At 28.2% G+C, this 27,567-nt stretch overlaps 5 protein-coding genes across 9 annotated transcripts in view; 2 read left to right on the top strand and 3 right to left on the bottom strand.

Annotated features, from left to right (window-relative positions):
* The window catches only part of LOC113387600 (COP9 signalosome complex subunit 1-like), a 256,475-nt gene that overhangs the window by 214,257 nt on the left and 14,651 nt on the right, over nucleotides 1-27,567 (top strand). The window lies entirely within an intron of this gene.
* The window catches only part of LOC113388194 (gamma-glutamyl hydrolase-like), an 81,216-nt gene that overhangs the window by 51,774 nt on the left and 1,875 nt on the right, over nucleotides 1-27,567 (bottom strand). The window contains 2 exon segments of the mRNA XM_026625595.1: nucleotides 27,086-27,136; nucleotides 27,457-27,526. Of these exon segments, the coding sequence (XP_026481380.1) occupies nucleotides 27,086-27,136; nucleotides 27,457-27,526 (121 nt within the window).
* LOC113387598 (26S proteasome non-ATPase regulatory subunit 2-like) lies at nucleotides 5,423-9,479 on the bottom strand. The gene is made up of 12 exons (XM_026624939.1): nucleotides 9,355-9,479; nucleotides 9,159-9,215; nucleotides 8,392-9,065; nucleotides 8,176-8,320; nucleotides 7,661-8,102; nucleotides 7,352-7,568; nucleotides 6,895-7,129; nucleotides 6,613-6,756; nucleotides 6,295-6,479; nucleotides 5,936-6,141; nucleotides 5,728-5,846; nucleotides 5,423-5,639 (listed from the first exon to the last, which is right to left on the bottom strand). Exons 1-12 carry the CDS (start codon nucleotides 9,421-9,423, stop codon nucleotides 5,457-5,459), a joined length of 2,676 nt encoding a protein of 891 aa, XP_026480724.1. The 5' UTR covers nucleotides 9,424-9,479; the 3' UTR covers nucleotides 5,423-5,456.
* LOC113387603 lies at nucleotides 7,074-15,370 on the top strand. Of its 5 annotated transcripts, none has more exons than XM_026624946.1 (6): nucleotides 9,672-9,771; nucleotides 9,996-10,194; nucleotides 10,321-10,449; nucleotides 14,499-14,723; nucleotides 14,882-14,985; nucleotides 15,055-15,370. In XM_026624946.1, exons 4-6 carry the CDS (start codon nucleotides 14,654-14,656, stop codon nucleotides 15,331-15,333), a joined length of 453 nt encoding a protein of 150 aa, XP_026480731.1. In that variant the 5' UTR covers nucleotides 9,672-9,771; nucleotides 9,996-10,194; nucleotides 10,321-10,449; nucleotides 14,499-14,653; the 3' UTR covers nucleotides 15,334-15,370. The 5 variants fall into 5 exon arrangements, with proteins under 5 accessions (XP_026480732.1, XP_026480731.1, XP_026480734.1 ...); XM_026624945.1 differs by lacking the exon at nucleotides 9,672-9,771 and adding an exon at nucleotides 9,842-9,936; XM_026624947.1 differs by lacking the exons at nucleotides 9,672-9,771; nucleotides 9,996-10,194 and adding an exon at nucleotides 7,074-7,121.
* On the bottom strand, nucleotides 11,042-11,831 carry LOC113387602 (probable phosphomevalonate kinase). Its single transcript, XM_026624944.1, has one exon. It carries the CDS (start codon nucleotides 11,626-11,628, stop codon nucleotides 11,062-11,064), a length of 567 nt encoding a protein of 188 aa, XP_026480729.1. The 5' UTR covers nucleotides 11,629-11,831; the 3' UTR covers nucleotides 11,042-11,061.

The raw sequence follows: 27,567 nt of genomic DNA on the forward strand, positions 1-27,567 counted from the left end.
GCGTTTTTTTTAACAAATATTACAAAATCATAAAATATTACGAATTTTTTTTCTTTTTTTTTCGCCGTCATTTTTTAACCAGGGGGCGCCAAAGTCGGCCTTGCAAAATCGATCTCTTTTGCGGTACCACAGATAAATCCGTTGCGCATCGCCCGAAACAAAAAAAAAACTACGTTAAAGAAGAAGTTTGAATCCAGTCTCCCTACCAAAATGAAAGAAAAAAAGCAAGAAGGAAAAAAATAGCAGCTATTTAAAACAAAAGTGTTAAAAAAGACCTTTTTTGGGGCAAGAAGCTTCGAAAAAATTTTTTGCGTAATGTTATCAGGTTGTTTGAGGTAGGGGGACTAGGTATTGCAGTGGTGAACAAACTAAAAAAACGCAAGTCGATCCGACTTGTAGTTTTTTTTTTATTTGTGGCACCGCATTGAAAAAGTCAATTTGAGAAAAACGTATTTAAGTTTTTAATATAATGTACTAAATACACCATTTAATTTAATGTACTAAATACGCCATGATGTTCAAAGATGCTGACACATTGAAAAGGTCATGAGTATAAGGTTTTATAATGAAAAAGAGAGCAGTTGGCATACAACAGCTCGCGGATCATACATATAGAAATATAAAAAATAGATATTGAGATGGCAGTTTTTGAGAGAACTAAGCATCCGATTTGAATGATTTAAAAAACTTTCTACTCGTGTTGACAAACCGATTGATTTTGGGGAAAAAAAGTTTAATTTAAAAAAAATATTCTAACTATTTACATATTTGAAAACATTTAATATTTCTCGAATATTTCGTTACGATACGGGAAGTTTCAGCAATTTGCATTAAGACACGATGCTATACACTTTATTTTTTATATTATGAATATTATTTGAACCATTCCTTTTCATATCACAATTATTAAAAAAGTTTTATATAATGATAATTTTCATATATAATATTTTTTTGGTTATCAGTTTTTTCCAAATTGGCATAAATTTATGTTTTGTAACTGAATAGAGAACTACCTTTAGTTTGAATCCAATATGAATATTATAAATCTCACTAGATTAAAAAAAAGTGCAAGTAAATCATGTCAAAGCATGAATTTTTCTAAAAAGTTCAGAAGGCTTTAGCAGATTTTATAAGAATGTTTTATTTTATATCAGCTTCCACTTTGTATACCCGTGTTTTATGCGATCGAAATGAGAAATATTTTTAAAGTGGCTAATAATTTATTACAATTATTAATATAGACAGTTTTCATAGTATTTCTCTCCATCGTCTAGTCGTCTAAAAATGTTCAGGAGTCTTGGATCAGTTAATACAAAGTATTCTGCATTGCTTAATAAAATTATAATTTTCACAGTACGACGTACATAAAAATAAAAACAGCTCTATATCGGCAAGTATTAAAAACTTCACATTTAAAATTTATTTCCATCCCGGCATGTGGCCGGCGCTTCATAATGCAGGAATTACCTAAGCAACTTCTGATGCTCGGAGGTAATTTTAATGACTTTACAAGTGCCTCGTACATATGTATGCTATATTATTATTATTATTAACTTCAAACGTTCCTCAACTATATTTATTGCTGTAATTAGCTAGTCTTAATTAATTTCTTGCTAAGACTTCTTATTACCCCATTACTCTGCACATTTTGAGTAAAGCTAAATGCCTCACAAAGGCATGCGCATAAATAATTTAACTACGAATGTTGTTTGAGATGGCGAAGGCATGCTACTTATAAAAAATACTGGTAATAAAAAATAAAGTTACTTTTACAAAAAATATTACAGAACGAGGTTAAGTGACCTTTCGTCTTAAAGAAAATAATCATTCAATTATATTCAGATAAAATTTTCAACTATTTATTTTGGTTTTACTAAAAACGAATCATTACTTTTACAATACTATGATTTCCAATTGATATCCTACAAACTAACTTATAATACCAGAAATTGTATTAATTAAGTTTAATTCATTTAACACAATTCATTGTACTCTGTGTTCCAAAAATGTATGTGAACAAACACTATGTGCGTCACAATAGGAAAAAAGAAGAGCAAATGAACCAATTAGGTCGAAAGTTTAATTATAAGTAGGAATTATAAAATTCTAGAGTCTCCCCCCATGAAATAATACGGTGTTTCTATGGAGGCAACAGGCAAGAGATAAGTGGAGGTTTTAGTTGGCAATATTTATTGAGTCCAGCATAACCAGACAAAAGACCTAGTTTGTTATAGAAGAATTATATAAACTGAATTACAAAGTTAAAATTATTTATTTAAAGTATATAAGAGAGCTTTAAATCTTAGCCAGAATTAAAATTGAAATCTGAATGATCTGAATTATTTTATACAAAATACAAACAAAATGATATAAAAAAAATGAAAAAAATTTTGAAATATTTTTTTTTCCAAAAGCAATTATTTTTTCAATACAAGCAGAAAGTTTTTTGAATTATTTAAATCGGATGTTCGTATGTTAGATATCTCAAAAACTGCCATTTTTGCACATTTAGCTCGGTATCTCAAAAACGGCTTTTTGGATCATTTAAATCGGATCCTCCGTTCTCTCAAAAACTTGATTTCTATTTTCTGCATTCTCTGCAATCTTCGAAACGGCTGGATCTGCCTTCTCCCAATAGGAATCGAATGTTTTTGAACGATTCAAATCGGTTGATCCGTGCGCCCGAAAACGTGGACGAAAAAATGCGGACACAAAACACACACACACATTCATTTTTCCTGATATATGCCAAAATGTTCAGAAACCTGTGAAACGTGAAGATATGCAAAAATTTGCATTTTCGATTATCGGCCCATTAGTATGGGCCATTACCATAACTTACTCTATGGAAAGTTTTTAAAACTATGTGTCCTAGAGAAACTGAAAGCACTTGCAAATCATTCATTATTATAAAATTATATCTTTCTTTTATTGAACTATTATATTTTCTAGGAGCTGTTTTGATATAATTCCATAATCACGTATTTTTATATTAAAAGGCCACCTCATCCTCCTCGTGATGAAATAAATATTAGTGGTGTGATATATATCTTGCAATCTTGCAATGCCTTATTATTATTTGGAATTATATGTAAATCTATATTTTAAAGTGAAAACTGATATCTAGATTTCTTGATATCAAGTAGTACAAGGCGAGATCAATAATATTTAAAACAATCTCTTAAGAAATATAAGGATTTGTCAAGTACATTCAAAAACGTTTCCCATTTATCATGCAATCTTAATTGGCATTGCTGATCTGACACAATTGTGTCTGAATATTCGATAATGTATAAGTACTACTAGTTACATACATTATAAAACTATTCAAAGATATGCCATTGAATAAATAAAAATATGAAATAGAACAGCGTGGTCTTTTGCGCTATGCTGACCATGACACCACCAAGAAGCACATGGGCGGATGGTCGTGGGCGCTATTTGTAATGAGTATCACGGATTTGATTTGATGTCTATTAGTAAATCATCTTATCTATGAAATACATATGAATCAATAATTTATATCTACATCTGTAAAATGTAATTAGCGGATTCATAATAGGTATTTTACTATTCGCGGATTTAAAAAAATCAGACACAAATCCTATATTCTAATAAGAATCAATTTGATGCACATGTAATTATAAGAGGATTCCAATGGGTATCCGATCCAATATCTTTTGTAAGTGCTGTTAACTTGTGATGAAAAGTAAAGTAAATCTTAATACAACTGTACCAAAAGTATGTTGTTAAATGATATCGCCGAAGACTGAAAATCAGTGACTGAGGATTTGGAAAATCCTATAGGTTTCTCAAATCGGCTTGTAAATATTACATTCACAGTCTATAGGCATATATTGGACAAGAGACTTCAATAATCATTGAGAACGTGATATTTAATTAGAAAATTTATAGTAATGATTTAAGAATGGTAAATGAGTATATCTTTACGTTTCAAAGGTTTTTGAACATTTTGGCATATCTTAGAAAAAATGGATTTATGTGTGTGGGTGTGTGTGTGCGGATACAAATTTTCGTCGACGATTTCGAGAAGACTGATCAACCGATTTGGATAATTCAAAAAACATTCGATTTATATTGATAAGGAGACATGCTCATTAGATTTTGGCGATGGCAGGTCTAGCTGTTCCGAAGATACGGGGCAAAAAATGCCAAAAACGGTAACTCTGTTTTGAAGAGAATGGAAGGTCCGATTTTAACAATTCAAAAAACATTTTACTTGTATTGACAAAATGAGGTACTGATTAATTTCGTGGAAGACAGGTCCAGCGGTTATGGACTCTCAATGAAAATAAGTTAAAAAAATGTCATTTGACAGTCAAAAATGTTTATTGGACATATGTATACATCAAATTATCAGACATTTTGTAGAGATTTTAATAATGTGTACACATTTTGTGTAATTTTTTTTGAGGGTTCCGTGTCACAATTTTTAATTACGGTACGGGAAGTTGCCAGCAATTTGCCTTAAGGCACGATATGCCATGCACTCCACTAGTTTTATCACCATCGTATTCTATATAAAGTAGAATTATTCTCAGTTCCTGTATTTGCAGCATATTTTGGAAACATATCATCTGCAAATAAATGTCTTTTACTGTATTTCAAAAATCTAAAATAATAATAAAGAATTAGTAAGCTTCATTGAAAACGTGGTTATAAACACATGCTATCTGGGCGTATTTTTAATTTATAGGCGAGGTTTGTAGCTTAAATAAATATCGTGAATGGTTCAAAAATTAGATCGAACCAGTGGTAGCAAACCATTCACAATGAATTACAAATAAGTATAAATGAATATAAAATAAAAATTATTTCATCTGTTAGTTAATAAAATAGGGTTTATTAATTCAAAGTCATTTAATACGCATTGACAATAATTTTAAGATTGAGAAATTAATGTAGAATGAACTTTGTTCAAACCTGGTGGTCCTGGTCATAAGGCTGGTAGTGTTCTGCAGTGTTCTCTGGCTATAGAATTTAGGTGATTTTCTCCAAACAGCTTTTGTACTTGTTTGAAATAAATCCTATTCCATCATTTCCTATGATGATATCAGCGGTTTTATGGATCGATCAATTTGGAAATTTTTCGGTACAATCAAATTTTTTTTTTTCAAATATATTACTTGTATTATGTATGTGAGTCCATTAATTATTTTTAATTTTAATCTTAACGATATGCTCTTGAAATAGGTTTATTAATAGGAGCAAGATTGTTGTATCACATAGAATTTTTTTTGATGATTCCTTATGAATTCATATTGTATTAATTATACATAATCACAAAGACTTTGCGATTATGAATATTTTGATTTTCTGGAAAGAAATAATGAAGTAGTAAACAATAATTATATACACATGCTTTATATTATATATATAAATTTTATTTAAAAGTACACGCTTAGACAACATTTTTGATTATACTAAAACTAAAACTAAGGCTGAAAATCAGGATTTTTCCGCAAAACAACAAATCCTTCCATAATTGGTGTCAGAGGCAAATATTCATCAGTGGCCAATTCTGCTCTTTCACCTAATGATAACAAAACTGGTGTTGTATGAGTTTGGAAACCTGTTATCGTTTTCGGTTTTCCAGCCTGTCCAACTACATCAACAGCCTGAAATATACAAATATAAGAGAGTCAACTTTGAATCAAGAAATATATTATTATAATTTATAAACAAATCTATAAAAATAGATCATACCATTCCTACACGAACAGGAACTGCCAAACTATTTAAGTCTTCATCAAATGTGACTAACATTCGAGGTTGCATTGCAGTAGCCAATGCATATAATAAGTAATGAGAGCGCCCCAAAATAACTAAAAGAATAAGATTTATTTGATTACATTATTTACTAAACAAACTGCACCCTCAGGTGATTTTTTGAAAATAATTGTTTATTACTTACTATTTTTGACATCCAAAAATCCAACTAGACAAGCTAGTAATCCAGAAAGTGCTACAGGACTCATCAATTGCTTATCACTATGGAAAGGTGATAATGTTAAAGTTCCTTTGCCAAGATGAGTAAGACCTTGTGCAATTCTAACCATGAATAAATTGTTTGGATCCTTTGCATGGAATTGAGCTAATTGTCTCAACATAGCAGCCAATCTAGAATATTATAGTATAATCTATAATTCTTAAATCAAAGAAATTCATTCTTAATATTAAATGATTTCTTAACAAATACAAAAATATTCATTATAAATACTTAATAAAATTCTATCTTTCTTACGATTATGACTGATATCAAAATAGGTTTACCTGGCATTGTTTGTTCCAGCACCTACTAATCCCATAGCAAATATAGCATTATGAGCTACTTCTGAATCACTGTCATGAGAAAATTTACTCAATGTGTCTAATATATTAAGTTTTGGATTTGATACTGAGATCAAGCCAAGAGCCAAAGGAACTGATCTTCTGATAACTGGTTCACAATACCGCAACTGGAAGAATATATTAATTGATTAAAAGACTTCCTAATCCCAAAGACTTCATAAGCTAAGAATAAAATACACATGAAGACATTCTTTGCTAAAGTTGAGATCTGTTTATAAAAAAAGATTGGAAATTACTCACCAAATGCCCAAATGTCCTGTATGCCATTTCACTGCCAATTTCTTCGCCCATTGCAATAAGAGCAATTCCTAAAACGGCCACTGCTTGCCTTGGTGATAGATCTTTTTCCTTATCTTCTTTTTCTTTAGATTCTTTTGAATCTTTCTGTAATATTAAATAAATATTGTATATTTCTGTCTTGAATTCACATATGAAACTAACAAAGTCATAATATTAGAAGAAAAAGAAAGAATGTAAAATAGATTAATTTTCCATATAAATAAATAGACAATTTTCAATTACCTTACTATCTTTTGATTCTTTCTTTTCTTCCTCTGTGCTTTCATAATGTTCAGAACAAATGTGAAGCAATTCTTGAATTTTCAGAACATTTCCAGTTCCTGCATAAGCACAAACTTCCACCATAGTAACAGCCATTGATTTGAACGGTTCCTGGATTACTTCTAAAGCTGCAACTATAGCTTCTACGGCTTCCTTTCTACCTAAGTATACTAGGCCAAGACCCAAAGGTAAAAATCTGAAAATTTAGTTTGTTGTTTTGAAATTTTCATGTAATCATTACCATTAAAATTATTGATGAATAGTTCTTGAATACTTTCAATTCATGAATGTTTTAGTATTTTGTGAAACATTGTTTCTACAATAGTACATAGTTTAAAATAATTTAGTTCTTCAAATATTCTCTAAAAGATTAAATACTCAATAAAATTGATTATTTAAGAAGGAATAGGTTAAATACCTCATATATGTATCCTTCAAATCAGATTCACTACGTTCCATTAAAGTTTGAATTATGAGCTCAGTAACCTCAGAGTTGCACGATCCTACTGCTATCATACCACTAGCCAAACCAGCCATACCAATGACTTCCATTGTAGATTTTGGATCATTAAAGACAGGTGCTAATAAACTTAATGCAGTTTCTCTGTTTGAACCAGCATAAGCTAAACCCAAACCTATAGAAAAAAAAATTATACATCATTATACCTTTAATAAAAGACCACTTAAAAGCAACAATTCAAACAAATATATAATTAATAAAAAATACCTAATATAGCTCCTACTCTCATAACTGGTGTATTATGTAAAATGTAATCTGACAACAAAGCCAAAGCTGGATCACACTCATTTCTAACTCCACAATTCACAATGCCGCAAGCCAGCAAGGCACCAGATTTAATATAATCTTCAGCTGAATATAAATATTTATCAATTGGTGTCAGACCACCATCAACATCCCAGAGTAAAACAAGTCCCAAACTGGCAGTAGCACTTAACATTCCATGCTCTTTGTTCTTGTATAACCATTTTTGACCATCATCAGTGAGAAGTTTATCTTGGCCGAAGGCGGCATTCACAAAACCATTAACAAAACTGGCAGCCAAATTTTGCCTTGCCGAATCTACTTGACCACCTCCAAAAGGAGGCCTAGAATTTTCTAGATGAGATTTGTAAACATCTTCAGGAGTTTTTGGTTCCATAATATCCAACTAAAGACAATAAAAGCATTAAATTCAGATTACTTAATTCAAAGCAGACAAAATATTTTGATATATTAACTACCTCTCTAGCTAAATTTAAAAAGTGGTTATTCAGATTTCCATTAGACATAATTTCAACTAAATCATCATAGTCACTGCTATTTTCATTTAATTCCAAAAACACTTGTTGACGTCCTAACATAAATGCCAATTGTTTTTTTACAGATCTGAAAAGATTTAAAAATAAAATTATATAAAAATATTTGTTTAAGATAATAGTATTGTTATTTAAACTTACAAATCAGGACAAGTTGAAAATATTTCCTCTATAAGTGGCAAATCGTTGAGTTGCATAGCTAGACGCAAAGCTTGTGGATACTGATTGAACTTTCTAAATAATTTTAATGCAGTAAGTAATAAATTAGTATTTTCTGGATCTGCCACATAAGGCACACAGCTGGTAAGATACAAGCAAACTCTTGGATAAGCACTTTCATCAACAAATTGTTCAAGCATTTCTAGATGTTCAATTTCCATCAACAAATCACAAGCTTCAGCCTCAGCGTTATGTGACATATTGTAAGGTACTATTTGACTAGCGAGTTGCACTAATTTTTCTTTCAAAGCATTATTATCATTTTCTGGCAACTCGGCCCATTCAGCGGCAATTTCACCAGATAAATGACGCACATATTCATGTCCCCATTCTCCAATTTGATCAGCTGACCCCAGCATTCGGTATTTTAAACAATCTCTTGCATCTCCCATAGTCATTGCAAGAACCGATAAGACATCAGCACACATTTCTTTTGTTGGTTGATCAACAATTTTGTTGTAAACTTCTTTAACTGTGCTGTAATGGGGCCTCATAAATTTAAGAGGCTTGGGAACTGATGTCATGGAAGTTGTACTTGCACGAATTTGATTGCGCAAACTTTCCAGTGAAGGCAGATATTGGCTAGCATCAGATCCCTGTGAACAAGAAAAATGGTATAAACAATTTGATATGAAATAAATAAAACATTTGATATTAGACAAAAGAAAAAAAATATTGACAATGTTTACCTGAAGCCTTTCAACCATTAAATTCAACTCATCTTGCAACAATTTATCTTCTTCAGACTGTAAAAAAATAAAATAAAGAAATCAATACATTTACATGCTAAATATCAATTTTAAAAATTTGTAGCCATAACACTTCTATTTAATTTGCATGGATATTCATAATAAAATTGTCAACTTTATTATAAAATTAAATTACCAATTCAGTTTCCACTGGCTCTTCCTCCTTTTTTACTACAGGGGCTTCGACCACAGTCTCTTGCACCATTTTCACTATCTTTTTAAGTCAACACAAAAATAAACTTATTATGATTAGCAACTTTTCATGAAATCAGGTTATAAAACACCGATGTACGTCGTCAAAGCATTTACAAGGCATTCAAACATAAAGAAACAAAATGCGCTGTCACGACGACAAACAAATTACTCTGAAGTTAGTAGTATCATTGCAAGTTTGCCAATGTATGCGAACTTCGTTCCTTGATTCGTACCTAAGTTCATTGCATGTGTGTTTAGTTCTTATCCTAGCTAAAATGCATTTCTAGGTTGCTGTATTTGTTTAGTGTTGTTTTAACCAAACCAGTTACTTTGCTAACTGAAAATTGTGTTTTTAAATGTGAAATTTTGTTTGCTTTATTATTAAAATTTCATAATTGTTTGCTTTACATCAGTTCAAATGGTTCAATAATTCATACAAAGTTTTGATTAAGTGAAATGATTCCTCATTTCCATAGCTCATTTCATACATTGTTTGTTTATTTCTGAAGCTCTGACTTATAAAGTACATAATAAAATTATAAACTCCATTAATAATTTAAATTACCAATTCTGTTTCCACAGGCTCATAGATAAATAAGCATCAGACTCTTCTTCCTTTTTTGCTACAGGAGCTTCGACCACAGTCTCTTGCACCATTTCGATTATGTTTATCTATATCTTTACTAAAAATTTTCATTCATGAGCAAGGTGGCAAATTTCAGCAGCCTAAACTAAACATTGAGCCTGCAGTTTCGATATTTTCTCTCACCTCTTATTAAATGTATGATATGTTTTTGGAACAAACAATTTACTTCCCAATATACATCAATAACTTTTATCATTTTACTATAGTTATATTTATGGGTATACTGTTTGAAAATAATCTTAAAGCCTTTCTTTTTTGTAGTTCGAGACAATCCACAAAATTTTTAACATAATGATTTGATGGCACATCTAAACTTATTACTAATGAAAGATGATAAAGTGCCAAATTTATTCCAGTACGAACAGCAGAACTTTGTATCTTAAATTTCAGGTAAAATTAGAAAAATATGTAGTAATTTAAGGAATTTTCATAATTGAGAAACATTAAAATACTTAATTATGAATCACCATATCTGAAATATTGACGATTTATAATTAAAGTTTTGTAGAATATATTTAAATTAGCAGATACATATATTTATATGTATCTTATCAATTGCAAAAAGTCTGTGGAAAAATATTAATTTCTTATGCAAAAGTCTTTTTGGCATTTGTTATAGCAATAGAATACTAATTACTAATCACCACATAAAAATATAAGAAAATATTTAATCCAACAAGATAATTTTGTATGCTACAAAATATTGTCTTTTTAATTAGGTATAATATATTAATTTATAATAATAGAAAATCAGTAATAACTGTTCAGCATTATTGTACCACAAATCGGTTAGACTTTCTTTACTAAAATATTATTTGAAAGTTGTTGCACAAAATTATATATAAACTGCAAACTCGTCTTTAAAATAATATTTAAAGAACAGACAGTCAATCATAATAAACAATAATATGAATCCATAACAAAATTTATTATTAGTTTGTTATAAAAAATACTTATTATTACATATGCTCAGATTGTTTCATATAGTATATCATATTATTATTACATGAACTTTTTAACTAAATCTATAACGGGTTGAATCAATTCCTCTGTTGTAGTTTCATTATTATTAACAAGAACAAAATCCCAGTTTTCATAATTATCTAAATCACATTCAGATGCAACATCATCAACACCTTCTGTGAATTTCCAACCTCGAGATTCTCTAATGCATTTACTGCAATTAATTCTAATTGTTATAACTTTAGCACCATATTTTTCAATAAACCATTTTATATCCGTGTTCCTGCGGATATCACTAACTATGCAAATTGGTCTCGAGATTGCTTGGCAAGCCACTTTACAAAAATAACCATAATCTTCATTTCGAACTCGGTCACTCCATTCTATCATATCTTTTCTGAAGCTTTCTTTATATTCTCCATCGCTTAATAGTTGTTCCAGATCTAGAGATTTTTGAGCAGCCCAGTGGGCTTTTATAGGTTGTGAAATACGGATTATTTCAGATTTATCTTTACCCAGATAATTGTGAATAATTCCTGTAATATAATCTTTGCCTGATTTTCTTTTGCCACTGAAAAGGAGTACAAGTTTTGGGTTATCAGACATTTTGTTTATGTCTTTGAAACACTGAATAGTTATTTGCTTTAATTATTTGTGTAAAATTAAAGAATAATTTAAATTATAAATGTAACATTTTTGTCTACGCCTTCATTCTGACGCGTTATATGCTAAAAGAAATCCCGTTATTTGTCTTATTTTATATGAAATAAATTAATAAAAAGATTCTCATGTTTAGTACTAAATTTTTATTCAGAAATGCTAGCATATATCTATTAGCCTATTTTTTAAACAAATTTATGCAAAACAAATCATTATTATTTCAGGGTCGCTAAAAAGCATCACATAACCTATAATAATTCCAATACAATGCACTCGATGTTTTAAATTTTAAAACTAACTATTACATGTCACAAGTAAAAATAAATTTGAATGCATTCATTTACAACCATTCACTTTCATGTTCTACAAGTTTATATTCTCTTTTTTATCTGTAGAATTTGTATATATAATTTGACAGATGAAAAAACATTTTTAACTTCCCGAAGGAGAAGTTTATGTTTTCATCAAAATAACCGATTTGCTAATTTTATGTTTTCTCGACGTTTCAAGCCATTCTGAATCGAATGAACCCAAATTTGGAAAAAGTATGTATGTGTGTGTGAACAGATTTTTTGCCGTAAATTTACGTTTTCTCAAAAACGGCTGCACCGATTTCAAAAATTTAAAAACCATTCGATGCATTTCGATGAGGACTAGCCTTTCTCAGTTTTGTGCCACGATCGGCCGAGCCGTTTCTTTGTAAATCGTAAATTTCTAATGTAAATGAAAATTTTTTCGTCCACGTTTTAGCCCGCAATTCTGAATCGATTTTGAAAATTCAAAAACTGTTCGATTTATATTGGTTGGAAATCGACCTGATTAGTTTTTGGTAAAGATCGGCCGCGCCGTTTTCTTGTAATAAAGTGTTAGAAAAAAATTTTAGACGATTTTTATGATTATTTTTTTACGGTAGATACCATAGTCTTATAGATCATGCTAAAATATTACGGTCCTACGCCAAGTCGTTTAATTTTAAAAATTCGTCAAAGTTTTTGCAAAAATTAGTATCGTTTTTTTGGCGTTTGTCAACATTATAAATTTCATCGACGTTTGCTCAAAAACGCCTGAACCGATTTCAGAAATTGAAAAGCCATCTCAATGAGGACTATCGTTTGTCAGTTTTGCGCGACGATATCTGCCAAGCCGTTTTTTTGTAATTTGGAAAAAAGTGTTCGTCCACATATTTAAGCTCATACTACCGAATCGATATTAAAAATTCTAACTATTCGAAAGATATTAGTTAGGAATGATCCTGATTAGTTTTAGGTGAAAATCTTACTGAAAAATAGAACTTACTGAAAAATGTCGGCCTTACGACAAGTAGTTTAATTTTAAAAATGAATCGAAGTTCGAGAATTTTTTTTTTTATTTATTTTTCATAGCAAGCTATACAAAGTACATTCAGCTACATTTGTTACAGTTATATATTATTTGACTGCGTGAGAAGGATCGCTATCCTGCGATAGCACCTTCTTAGATGTTATGTTATATTTTGTAAATCAGTGCAAATTTCTTCTTCTATAGTTCGAATTCTGAGATCTTGATGTATCAACCAATTGGGAACGTATTTTGGAGCGTTCACGATTTCTTTCAAAATTTTATTTTGGAACCTTTTTAGAATAGTTATGTTCGATTTACTGGCCGCACCCCATAGTTGTAGGACGTAGGACCATATCGGTTTAATAATTGTCTTGTATATTAGGAGTTTATTTTCTATTGTGACTTGTGATTTCCAGCCCATTAACCAATTAAGTTGCATACGTGTTAATGCAAGCTGCTGACGCTTCTTTAGAATATGTTTTAAGTTTGAGAAAATGAGTATAGTTTTTTTTTACGTTTGTTAAAATTAAAATTAGGCGATTTACTTGATATAACGATGATAGAGTACTTGATGATCTTATAATGAACATACTCAACCATTAAAATCCTAACAGAAACTGATGATTCAATTATAAAAATTATTGATTTTTGAAAATTTGCTTTTGCAAAATACTCCGAGTTAACGTGTTCGTTCGTTCTTAATTATATATGTAATAAATTCATTCGGAATACTTTAATCACTCATAAATTAATTTATTTTTTATTAAGTCGATTATTTACACATATCGGGAAGTTCATGTAACTTGTCTCAAGGCAAAATACCAATACCAATTAGTTTTACTTTTGTTTTATTATTGAAATAAATTAATTTTCTTATTAATTTATTAAATATATATGATATAAAGATATAAAGTATATTAATATTTATTGTTCATTCAATGTAATTGTTATTCATCATATTAAAAACTGATAAAAAAAAGCTTTTACATAGTGATTTTTGTTTAGTACAGTTTTTCTACGCGCTTTTTTTTGGAACGAATCATGAACGAATCTTCCGTGTAAAACGAGGGATATTTGTATAATAATTTTATATATAATTCAGTTTATAGATAAATAAAAACAATGGCTTTGCATCATGTTTTTTTTTATTTTAATAATTTTTACAACTGTTGCATAATGATAATTGGATTTTTTCGGATATAACTCCCCATGATTCAGTTAGTTTATAGAACTTTTCGCGCTGTTTATTTATCACCCTTCAAAAATTGCGCACTTCACACCGTATTCTTTAACTATTGGCACAACTGCTTCGAACATTATTCGGCGCATAATTCGTGCAATTTGGACGCGCCATTTGGACGCGCCATTTATAGATAAACAAGTATATTGGCGCCATTTTTGTATAAAAATACAAGTCTATCAGTTAAAGTATCACATTGTGAAACTATACTCTGTATTAACTACCGTGAATTTTGTTGCCAAAATGAATTTGTCAGGAGAAGATACTATACTTTTGATTAAAAAATACGAAGAACAAAATATTCTCTGGAATCCAAAGCACCCAGAATATTATAATAGAAAACTAAAAAAAGCTGCGTGGGAGAAAATCGCTGAGACGTTTCAAAAAAACGTTGGTGACGTGAAACAAAAAATGGCTAGTCTTCTGGCATCCTTTCGAAGAGAAAAGAAGAGAGTAATGGATTCTCGTAGAGGAGGAACAGGTAATAGTTTTTATACAAATAAAATATACTTTATTTGCATTTCGAATCAAATTGATCCATAGCCGTCATTATATTTACATGACATACTACTCATGAATTACACAAATTAATGTCATTATTATAAATGTACATTTAAATTCACATATGCATAATTTTAGGATCGAGTGACATATACGTATCACATTGGTACGGATACAAATATTTCCATTTTCTACTTGAAAAGGATTATCCGAGATCCATAAATACTATTATTGAAATTAAGGTAATATCAAATTAGATTTTAGTTTCATCTTTCTTTTGTTCAATTGCTTGATCTCCTTATTTATTACAGAAAAGAGCATTGCATGCTCTTGCTTTATTAAGAAAGGCACGAAATAAAAAATCAAATGAAATCAACATAGACAAAATGTTGAAAATCATACTGATAAACTTTTTGAAAGATTATAACCAAAACACTAGCAGGCGCAATCCCTTTCTGCAACATTTAGGGCAACTGCTCGACTGGTTCAGTGAAGAACAAAGATGTTTCTTGGAATACCAAATATTAAATTTAACATACGAAGCAACAGAAAAAGTAATGTGGTTGAAAACAAGAAGATTAATGCAATGAAACAAAAGCAAGTAACTGAATAATACAATGAAAAAGAAAGTTAATAAGGGTACCCTTCAGCTGTTCGAGAACTAACTAACGTTAGTTCAGGAAATTGTGATTTTTTTTATTTTGTGGTCAGCTTTTCACAATTCATATTTATATTTAAATAGTAATTATTTTTGATTTTCATTTTTATTGACTTTTCAATATTACTTCTATTATTCCCAAATTTTATTTATTTATTACTTTTAAATTTTACTTGTTTTTTTATAATTGAAATTGATATGGAGAAAAACATTTATTTATATTATATTAGTTTTTATTTTATTATCATATAATTTCATAAATAAATAATCTTTATAGAGAAATTGATTTTATTTATTTAGTTTCATTACAAATAAGATAATTCTTAAATCTGTATACATATCTTGTTGAAAAAACATTAAAATTCATGTACAGTCTTTTTTATATCGAGTTTCATAAGATGGCTTTTAATGGCCAAGTCTAATATTGTTTCAATCTAAAGTTCCAAGAAAGATCATTGATGATGTTTCTATATATACAGGCTTTGTAGAAGCTTGAATATCAACAGAATATTGTAGTCGCTCAATATTGACTTTAAAAGCTTCGAAGACATATCAGTGGCTAGAATGTTTGAAACACCAGATTTTAGAAGCCTTAAGAAAAAGATTCTACTTCTCATTATTTAAGCAATTTATCTTTACAATATCATATCACAAAGTCGCTTGATATGGACTTTAAAAGCCTGAAGATCATCCAGATATTATAGTCGCTGGACTTTTAGAAACACCAGATTTTAGAATGCTTAAGAAACAGATTCCACTTGTAATATTCAAACCATTTATGTATTATTGAATATTTATTATTGGAGCGACTACTATTTGGTTTATAAAATTTAGCTTAATTATTAATAATTATGTGTGTGTTTATAAGTGATCTTTTTTTCTATGAGTAGACTCATAATGGTCTTATTTGTTCGAACTGCTGTTAAAACTGTTTGGTATCATGCCTTAAGGCAAATTGCTGGAACTTCCCCTAACGAATTATTTGAGGAAAATTAAATGTTTTCAAATAGATTTTAATACTGTAACTTTCATTATTTTTATTTTATAGGCAAAATATAAGAGCTTATGAATTGCACGATGACTTTTATATCTGTATATTACAGAAAAGTAAATAAACAAAATTATTTTGATTAAGTTAACTTAATCAATAACTTAAAATGAAGCACATTGTCTAATATTAATAAGAATTGAATAAACTAAATTGCAAAGTTAAAATTATTTATTTAAAGTATAAATATATATTTATAGTTCAAAGTGAGTGAGCGAATAAATTAGTTTAAAGTAAAGCGATCTTTAGAACTGTAGCCAGAAATAAAATAACATCCAAATTATTTTCGATTTACAAAAAAAATTTTTTTGAAAAAAAAATTAAAAAAAAATCTAATAGCAATTATTTCATCAACACAAGCAGTGTTTTTGAATCGTTCAAATCGGATTCTTAGTTCTCTCGAAAACTGCCATTTTTTGCATATTTAGCTTCGTATTCCGGAATGGCTGGATCTGCTTTTGCCAAAAACTAATCATCGCACTTCTCCCCATCGTAACGAATGTTTTTTGAATCATTCAAACCGGTTAATCCGTGCGCCCAAAAACATTGACAAAAAATTGTATTCAAACAAAAACACACACACACATCAATTTTTCTAAGCTATGCCGAAATGTTCAGAAACCTTTGAAACGCGAAGATAGGCAAAAAAAATCATTTTCGAATGTTTGGATGATTACTATAACTTAGAAGTGAAGTTAACAAATGGTTTTTAAATTTTTGAATTAACTTCTCATTGACTTACGTTACTTAGAAAGAAGGAGAGCGAATGGCACTAATTAAGAGGATAGTATCATTAGGAGAGAGAATCATAGCATTCTATAACCTCCTCCTATGAAGTAATGCCTAACGGTGGTTTCTTTGGGGACAAGGGGCAGGAAAAAAGCGGAAGTTTTTGTCGGTATTGTAACCAGGCGTTATAGAGCTCGACATACCTGGGCCAATAAACATCTAAGCCTAGGAAACGTAAAAGTATTTCATTCATTATATAAAAAAACACAACATTTTTTTAATATTGTTGCCAAATTAGTATTTGGATTTTCTTCGGAAAATTTCCTTTGAAGATGTCTTAATCGATTTTTAAGATGCAGTTAATAGCTTACGCAATGTTTGGGGTACAGTGAAAAACTTATACTCCTTCATATAATAATTATTAATCGCTAAAATTTAAAGAAATATGAAAGTTCAATATTTTTCTTAAAAAATAAAGTAATTTATCTAAATTCATTTACATTTTACATTTGATTGCAGAAAAATTGAAGGTAAAAAATGATTATGCTTTTAAATATAAATGCCTAGTTGTGTTCACTAATAGAATGAACATTCAATAAAATAATGTAAAATATGTATTACCACAATAAAGATAACATCAAAATATAATTATCACTGCAATCTAATTGTGTCTGATATTTCATTTAACAGTTAAAAATACAAATTAACAATAACTTTGTTTATATACATTTTTATTGATAGAACTTTCTAAATATATAAAAATTTTACCAACATAATTATATATTTTACAAATTTTTACATCATAATCACTTATACCAGCAGAACTAAATAAACAAAATTTATAATATCATAATTCATATCTACACAGATAAAAGAGTATTAACATCCGTTAAATTTAAATAGATCTTTCATTATGAGCACAATGCTACGCTATTTGTAAAAAATGTTATAATAATTATGAAATAAATAATGGTTTTATTATAAAATATCAAAGTGTTTGGCATTATTTTGATAGGCAAATTCCGGAAATTTGCTGATGTTAAAATAAATGAGGAAATGAAAACAAAAACGACTGAAACTAAATTTTTAAACGAGTATGGTAAAGAATTTTCAATTAAAAATAAAGATGAATAATTAAAAAACAACTCTTTTCTAATAGAGAAATATATTTAAAAAAAAGCTATATCAAATATAGTTATAAAACCATTGGGTTGTTCAAAAATAACTGTTGATAAAATCAAGTCATATGAGGTATGAGTATGATTTGGAAACTTTATCTGTAAAGAAATGAATTTGTAACAAGTCTCTTCACTATTAAATTTTATCATTTGTTAAATAATAATAATAATAGGATCAACAAGATAGGATTATTATATTTTCAAATTCATTAAACATTCAGAATAAATGCTTAAAAACTTATTTAACAAATTATCATAACATTTTAATTTTATAGGCAGCTGTACAGTGCTTATATCGAAAAGTGCATATAGTGTAATTATAATTGTATACTTTTTGTAACGCAGTTTGTAATATTGTAATATAATGAAACTAGTGGTCAGTGGCGTCGGAACCGCGTGGGCTGCGTGGGCTTGAGCCCACCCATGAATTTTGATGGTGGGGCTCAGCCCACCCATCAATTTCAAAAAATTATATGGAGTAATATCTCTAAAAAAAACGAGCCCACTGGGCTGCCTATCAAAAAAAAAAAAAAACGAGCCCACCCATCAAAAATTTGGTTCCTACGCCACTGCTAGTGGTGCATGGCATCGAGCATTAAGGCAAATTGCTGGAACTTTTCGTACCAAAAATTAAAATTTTTAAAAAAGATTCAATTTTCTTTTAGAACCCTTGAAAAATTTGATTTATAAGATTTTAATTTTTTTTAAATTGACCTTTTAGAATAATTTGATTTTTTTTATACTTTGAAATATTTTGGAAATATTGAACTTTTTTTCAAAGCAATCGCGGTGTGTTAGCTGCGATATGAAATATGGAAGCGCGTGAAAGATTCATAAAATGTTTTTTTTATTTTTGAATCTTTCAAATTTGTTGATCCGTGTTCTCGAAATCGTCGACGAGAACTTCATTTTTTGCGATTACTATAACTTACCCTACGGGAAGTTAATAATATACTTATAGTTAATAATATACATAGTTTTTATACATATTTTATTGTACAATTCAAATACAAAAATAACAAAAATTTTAAAGAAGTAAGTTTACAAATCTTTTATACTCTATTGTTATGAAAATCACATCATAATTTAATCACAATTAATTTCTTAAAATGCATCATTGCATTTAATCTGCTCTGTAGTATCCGATTCCGTAATTTCATATTGACATGATACTGAAATAAAGAATGCAACAATTTTATATTTTAATAACTGAATTATGTCGCTATGGAAAAATGTTTGATAATATTTAATGCAAATATTTTCTGATGCATTCCTTTAGAATGTTCATTGATCAACATTCTTTTGGAATATTTATTAATAAGATTTAAAATTGAGATTACATTCGATAAGCGACAAATTTCTAATTAATGAACGATTGAGTTTCAAACGGTTTTGATTAGATTTATATTTACTTTCTATAAATAATAATTAGTTCCAGTAATGTCTTATTAATAGAACAAGTCTAATATAAATGCGGCATACCATACATTTGCATGTGCGAATATAGAATCATAGTATTATTTTTATAGCCTTATGATTTGAATTATTTCTATCTATTTATAGCTAAATTATGTAGTAATATATATAACAAAAACAACCTGACATAAAATAACAAATTTTATGAATTCATAACAGTATTTATGCTTCGTTTAATTCAAATATATTATATCTTACTATAAGTAAAAGTGAACTTAATGTAAAGTATATAAGTACACATACCCATTACTCTTTTTATGTATTAATGCAAATTTGATAATATTAACAAAAAAAAGAAAAGGAAAGCATTTTTTCTGAAATGTATGTAAATAGGAACTCAGTTATTTTTTAACTAATTTTATCTTTTATCTCATTATTAGCAAAATAACAAAAAAAATCAACACCTTTTACAACTAGCTGATAAGAATAAAAAAGTATATGAATAGTAGCGATTTATTTTGTACGACTTTTTATCACGAAGTTAATTTACACTGAAATTTTAAACAAATCACAACTTTATAAAATGAAGTTCAAAAATACATTATAGAGTAATCTTATTTACATAATTAATATTCGTTTCATTCATAGTGCATATATGAATATATACTCATATGATATGAGTTGATATTTAAATATATAGAACAAAAATCGCCGACTATTGATTACTATTCTTGTAAGTCTTGAAATTTGACAAAATTTTGATCTTGATTTGATAGTCAAAACTTTATTTAAAATATTATATAGGCTTATGAGAAGTGAATTGTTTAAAAAAAATGTGGCAAGCAAATTTGACCCGTATATATTCATATATGCACTATGAATGAAACGAATATTAATTATGTAAATAAGATCACTCTACAATGTATTTTTGAACTTCATTTTATAAAGTTGTGATTTGTTTAAAATTTCAGTGTAAATTAACTTCGTGATAAAAATAAGACAATAAGGTTTATACCTTATATATCCTTATTGTGTTGTAAGTTGATATTTAAATATATAGAACAAAAATCGCTGGCTCGAAATTAACATCCGAGCTATGGTTTCTCAGCAAAACTTCTAAAAATGACCCATAAAACCGGAATTGCAAAGTGCGTATGTGTGAATTTTTATAAGCCATATGATAAATAACATTCTTGGATGATGTTTATTTATTTAGCTGCAATCAAAGGATTTCTTAACTTTATTTATTAAAGACGCATTACAAGTACGCTATTGCACAATTAACCCTTTCCATTCGGATGCCGCCGCTCCGGCATAATTTCTTGGGTAATGTTTATATATTTAGCTGTAATTAAGAGATTTCTCAGTTTTCTTTAGAAAAGACGCATTAGAAGTACGGTACGCTATTGCAAACCTAACCCTTTCCACTCGGATGCCGCCGTTACGGCGGTAAAATAAGTATTCATTTCGCAATTAGCGAGTCAAAATTTTGAAAAAATAATAATGATTAAAATTTTTGACTGTGAATCTAATCTACAAATGGTTCCATCATGATCAGGATTTGCTGACCTCAGCAAGTTTGCAATTGTCACGAGTACCGAGTATCAGGGAATAAAGATAGTAAATATTTCTGAAAAATATTGCAGCTTATTAATAGGTTAATTAATTAATAGGTATTTTATCGTATTTTTTAAACAAAGTTGGCAAAGCGGTAGAATTCACAATAAACACACATATATTCACAATAAATATGTTATACCGGGATAATCTGTAGACGACTGTGGAAATTCCGAATGATCAAATTCATCAAGCGACTGTTATTTAATTTTCGCAATTGAAGTATATTTGTACCTCCATTATGTTTTTTTTTCTGCATCAATTATAAAAATACGTTTTATTCAAAATTAAATTAAAAATTTTGAAGACAAAATATCACAATTATGGACAAATTTCATGCGATGTTGGCCAAGTGCATCTATGTGCTGGACTAAAAGGTGAATACAAATGCTTCAAATTTGGCAGGCAGATTGCATAGCTACTCCATTGAAACCATATTAAATATTATAAAGATATTTTATCATTTCAGATCTAAAATTCTATCATTACCTAGCGTATTTGCAGTCGTAAAATTGAAATTCATTCCATAAAACTATGTTTATATACTTTAAATAATTGATATAGTTGCAATGGAGGTATATCTATGCTTATATAACTTATCAATTATTTCTAACGATTCAGCAAGCACTAATTTTGAAGACATGCGAGAAAAACACAAGAACTGCCACCGACAGCAATATCAAACCTTTGGGCGCGCTCCTTTCAGCAGCCTGATTTGTCTTCTTCAGAGGTGGATCAGCAAACATATAGCATTCTTCGAATGATGATCCTTTCAATCCTGTGAAGGTCGTATGATAGTTGTATATTATCTCGTTGTCCAATTCTTTTTCATCAAATTTATTTGGACTCTTTCTGGCCTCGTTAACAAAAAATTCAGCGAAATACTGAGCAGCCTGAACTGCGTGTAAGGTGTGAGAGATATTCCTGTTGGGGACCCACTCGTAAATGTTCTTCTCTGGATGGAATTGGACGCCGTAGAATGGATACCTGGAATAATCACATAAGGTAAACGATTTGATTTGATTTATATTATTGCCTTAACAGTTATATAAGTATCTACTTTAGTAAAGGACGACGTTGGAATACATTTCCAACTTTAGAATTTGTTCACAAAATGATGAAAATTCTTCACTTTTTGTAAGTAAAAATTACTTGAAATGTTTTGTTGAACACTTTTTTTGAATATATTATATAATTATTAACTTACAGATTCAATAGAACTAATAAATTCAAGACCATTCCAATCCTTATTCACTGATAAAACATTCCAATCATGGTCGATCTCAAACTTTGTCAGATTCTGCAATTTTTAAGTATTCAATTAAAGCATATCCCAAAAATACCCAAGATAAGTAAAAAATATTTATTAATCATATACTAAAATGAAAATATTTAATGGTTTTCAAATATGCACATTATCATGGATATTGTAATTCATGATTAATCCAGATTAATATTTCAATAATCGGTAAATTTCATTATCTTGATTTTTTTTATTAATAAACAATCATTAACAGTAATTTTTTTACCTGTTCGGTAACACAATACTGATGAAAATTTGCAGTTATTGGTTCATTTGCCAAACTTTGCATAATATGCATCGGAGCACGGCTAAACATTCTACTTTGACCATAACCTGTGAAAGTATTGTGAAGAAATATAATATATTGAATATACATGATCACATAATAATATAGTTATAATAAAAAAGTTTTTTACTAGGCGTCAATCCAGTTATTAAAAAATAAGAACTAAGTTGTGCTTTTGAAAAACTTTTAATCACAAAATTAAAAGAATTTTGAGCAAAAATTCAAGCAGTTTTGAAAATAATGCAATCTTGAATATATTCAATCTTTATCATTTGGTTTAAAAAAAAACTTAAAAATTTAGAAGTAAAATTGAAATTTGAACAAACAAAATTTTCCACCCTTGCACAATATATAATAATATTTGAGATATGGCAAAAGATTTCAAAACCAAAAAGATCTTAACAGGCATCTATCCAATAATATAAAGCTATTAAGAAGAAAAACTAAGATTTTTTTTTAAAAGTGTAACAATATAACATTAGCTGAAAACAAACAACACAAACTTAGTTTTTCTTCTTAATAACTGCGGATGGTTCATCCAGGATATTTGTCTGTTTAAAAACTTGTTCTCTTATTTATATAAATTTAACCCTCTCTTTAACTAATTCCTCACTTTTAACTTATAGATTATATTGTAATCTAATAGTTAAAACTAGCAATAATAATAAAAAATATACAATAGCATCTTAAATATTGTTAACAAATGTAACATTACATACATATATAATATGAATGTGTGTACATAACTTAAGTATTATTATTACTGTTCATATATATTATTGACAAAATAATAAGATTTTGATTCTATTGACTGACAATAAGAAGCATGCTGAAAATATCTTATTTCTTATATTAGTACATATTTATATAAAAAGTTTTTTTCCAAAAAGTTAAATTTCTACTAAAAATTCTGAACCACCTCTATTTAAAAAATATTAGAATAATATAATAATAGTGGTTATTTTTTGAAAATAAAAAAATTCAATAAGTGTAAATAACTTGTAAAATTAAACGCTTTGTTTAATAATTGCGTAATATGCGTGCGAATGTACATTATTATCTTCGGTAAGTGAACAGATAAGATTAACCATTCAAAAACTAATTGTACTTCATAATTAATTTTAATAAATATAAAAAACGCTTTAATATTAAACATTAATTCAATTAACTACAAGAATGTAATATTTTATGTATTATAAATAAAATTAAATTCACTAATTTATATCGTATATTGATAGAATTAAAATTTTTGTCATTTAAGCAATGGAAAATTGTTGATTTTTTATTCAACTATGCAATAAGCCTTTTGTTGTGGCGGCGAATAAAATTAATCAAAGCACTTTCATTTGATCAAAATCACGAATTGATTTAATATAATTAACAATTGAGACGATAAGATAAACATAAAATAGAGGTTTCTTATCAAACAAAAACAACATTGACATAGTGATTGTAATATACAATTACAATGATTTTATTACAATTACAATGATTAAATAATATGCATGAATGTAATTTTTTCATGTAAAGAAATTAAACTGTATGACGAATCCGCTGATTTTTCTTAAATAATTATGTTCAAATTTATCAGGAAAAAATATTTATCAGACATAAAATTCAAATCAGACCATAATTTCAATTTTATCGCTCTTTAAATAATAGCAACATGACCAAAACGTTTAAAAATCAAACATGCATATAGAGCAAGTAGTCTACTTGCTTGAAGTAGAAATAGCGAAAGTTAGTAATATAACTATAGTAAGGATATTCAAACTTTTTTTAATTAAAATTTCACTTAAAATTTTGAAGCAAATAAAATCATTAATTTACACTTTTTATTCTTCTTTGAAACAGTGTGCAATTGAGTGTTATTAAAAATTTTCACTTGCAGTTTGCGCATTTATTTAACATAAGTTATTTGAATCATATACCTTGCTTATAACAATAACAATATTCAATATGCTAAAAACAGCTGATATAAATATAATTATAATTTATAATTAAAAATGAAAAACTATTTGAGCGCTTCTTATTTGTCTTTTTAGGAAACGACCTCTCGCTTGCATCTAAAATGTAGATACGGCATTTATGTTTGTACTTTTATGCTTTTGATTCTTTATTTATTTATTTATTTAAGTTTATTTTATTTTCTTTTCTTTTTTTGTTACTACTTCATTTATAATTCACTATTTTTATTATGTATTTAGATTATTAGTTAAGCTTCTTAAAGTCACCTAGATTACAAAAGCATCTTTTCAATCAACACCAAAAGGAATACCAATGGGTGAACTCTATTTTGGTCTTAACATTACATATTATTAAATGTCATTCATAATTATTAAATGATTTGTATTTTTAAAACAGATTGAAATTGATTCTTGAGAAATAAAAAAAATACTTGTCTTTTATGAAAATTCACCTTCATTTACTATTTCATATTCTAAAAATATAATTTTCTTACCTTGTTTAAATTCTAAAGGCAACGGCTGCTTACTGGAACTGCAATGAGCTCTATTTTCTCCATTCGAATCTAAATATAGAAGCAGTTCAAAACCAAGACAAGTGCCCCACAAAGGCATATACTGCCCATTGTCGTCATTTCCTTTGCAATATCAAAAATATGTCGTCCAGCATCTGCGTATCCATCGGATTGATTAAACCAGGTTGCGCCACAGGAAACAGAACTCTAAAACATAAAATAAAAATTGAGGTTTAACAAATCAATATTTTCCTTTTTTATTAATTAAAATATATGTTCATACATACAACATACTGTAATCTCAGTCAGACAAATTGTTTGGTGAGAGACATCACATAAATATTTTTACAAAAAGCCATAATAGTTTATTCTCTAATCTATTTAAAATTTATAAACATATAAACATATAAACATAGGAACAAACATACATATATACGCAAACAATATATACAAAAATTAAAACAATAGCAGTAATCAATATAATTTAGTTCATCTGTAATGTGTGCTTTTAATTTAATTTTAGTTCAGTTAAATCTGTGATTGGCTTTATTTCATCCGGTATAGAATTCTTGAACAATGTGGATCTATATAAGGAAACTCCTTTTTTATTATAATTTCTGTAATGCTGTAATGCGGGGTCATTTACACTTGAAAACATATTGCTATCTATAAGAGGAAATTTTTTTTAAAAAAAATCTCTTTTCTCGATAATTCTATTTTTACTGGTCTTACTATATATTTACTTGAAATAATATATGCCTAACGCATTCTATTAATAAAATGACATCTAAGCTGTTAAACCTTATTTAATTTGAAATTATCATAAACATTAATAAAGCCATATAAAAATTGTTATTTTCTTTCAATAATGAAAAAAAGTTTAGTCGCTTGCTAATTGAACAATACTTTCATATTGAACAAATATTTTTGAAAATACATTTAAGTGGGTGTTCTGGTCTAGAGGCATGAATTTATGAGTTTTATTGAATGGCCATAAAAAGGGCAAACAATTTTTTACTACATTTTTTACAATTTATAGTAATGTTGCGAGAATTTGGAAAAGAAATAAAAATTAACAATGATCGTAAAGTTTTACTTCTAGAAAGTGATGAAGTGGGGGGTCTCAAAATCTGAAGAAATATATATAATATTTAATTTTAAGAAATATATTTATTAATATTTAATATATATTTAATCTAGAATAATGTTACAATCGTTTGAACTAAAAAAAAATTACAACTTTTTTATGTTCTCGAATTTTTTAAAATAGTTAAAAATCGGAATTTGAGGATGAGCGTAGTTCATACAGATGAGATTTCTATAAAAAAGACTCTGTAAAAATTTCAAGTAAATCGATCTAGTAGAAGTTGAGAAATCGTGGGTATCATCTCGAATAAAAACAATTTCGAGGTAAACTAGTTTAAAGTTTTGCAGAGGAAGGAAACAGAACAAAAGATTATATCTTGTCAAACAGCCTTCTTCGAAAATAATTTGAATTTTAAAAATCCTCTTGTAAACACATTCTTAAAGAGTTAAACTTTGAAAGTATAAAAAAAAGAAAAACGATTTTTTTGAAAATTCTAGACCCTTAAGAAAATATTTTAATGAAAATAAATAAATATATTTACCCGCTGACTTTGTTCATTATATCTTTGTAGTAGTCTCTGTCTTTGTCGATCCTGAAATTAGTAAAATGAAAAAAATAATATAAAATCAAATATTGTAAATATTTTTTCTTATTTTCTCTATTTTATTTACAACTGTCCAGTTAAAGACATTTAATAAATTTGGGGAATTTGCAATTGTCATCCCTAAAGAGACATTGTATATTAAATGGACATGCTAGAAAAAACAACTCAAAGTTGTTTTCCCATTCGTTTAATATTGTAAAAATGAACATATTTTTTAAATTTATTAATATATTATTTATGTTTATGTGAATATATGTTAAAATCTACTTGGCTTTAATAATAAAATTTAATATAAATTTATAAATTACCATATCGGAACAACTCTAGCACCACCTCCTTCGACAAATTTAACATAGGACGCCGCAATGTAGCTCTTGACTGGTCAGGATATTGCTGGTTCAGGCTATAAGCAATTTCCT

This window comes from Ctenocephalides felis, unplaced genomic scaffold (assembly GCF_003426905.1).
Source record: "Ctenocephalides felis isolate EL2017-DRISC unplaced genomic scaffold, ASM342690v1 CF-g0.4_SCAFFOLD_03572, whole genome shotgun sequence".
Taxonomy (NCBI): Eukaryota; Metazoa; Arthropoda; class Insecta; order Siphonaptera; family Pulicidae; genus Ctenocephalides; species Ctenocephalides felis.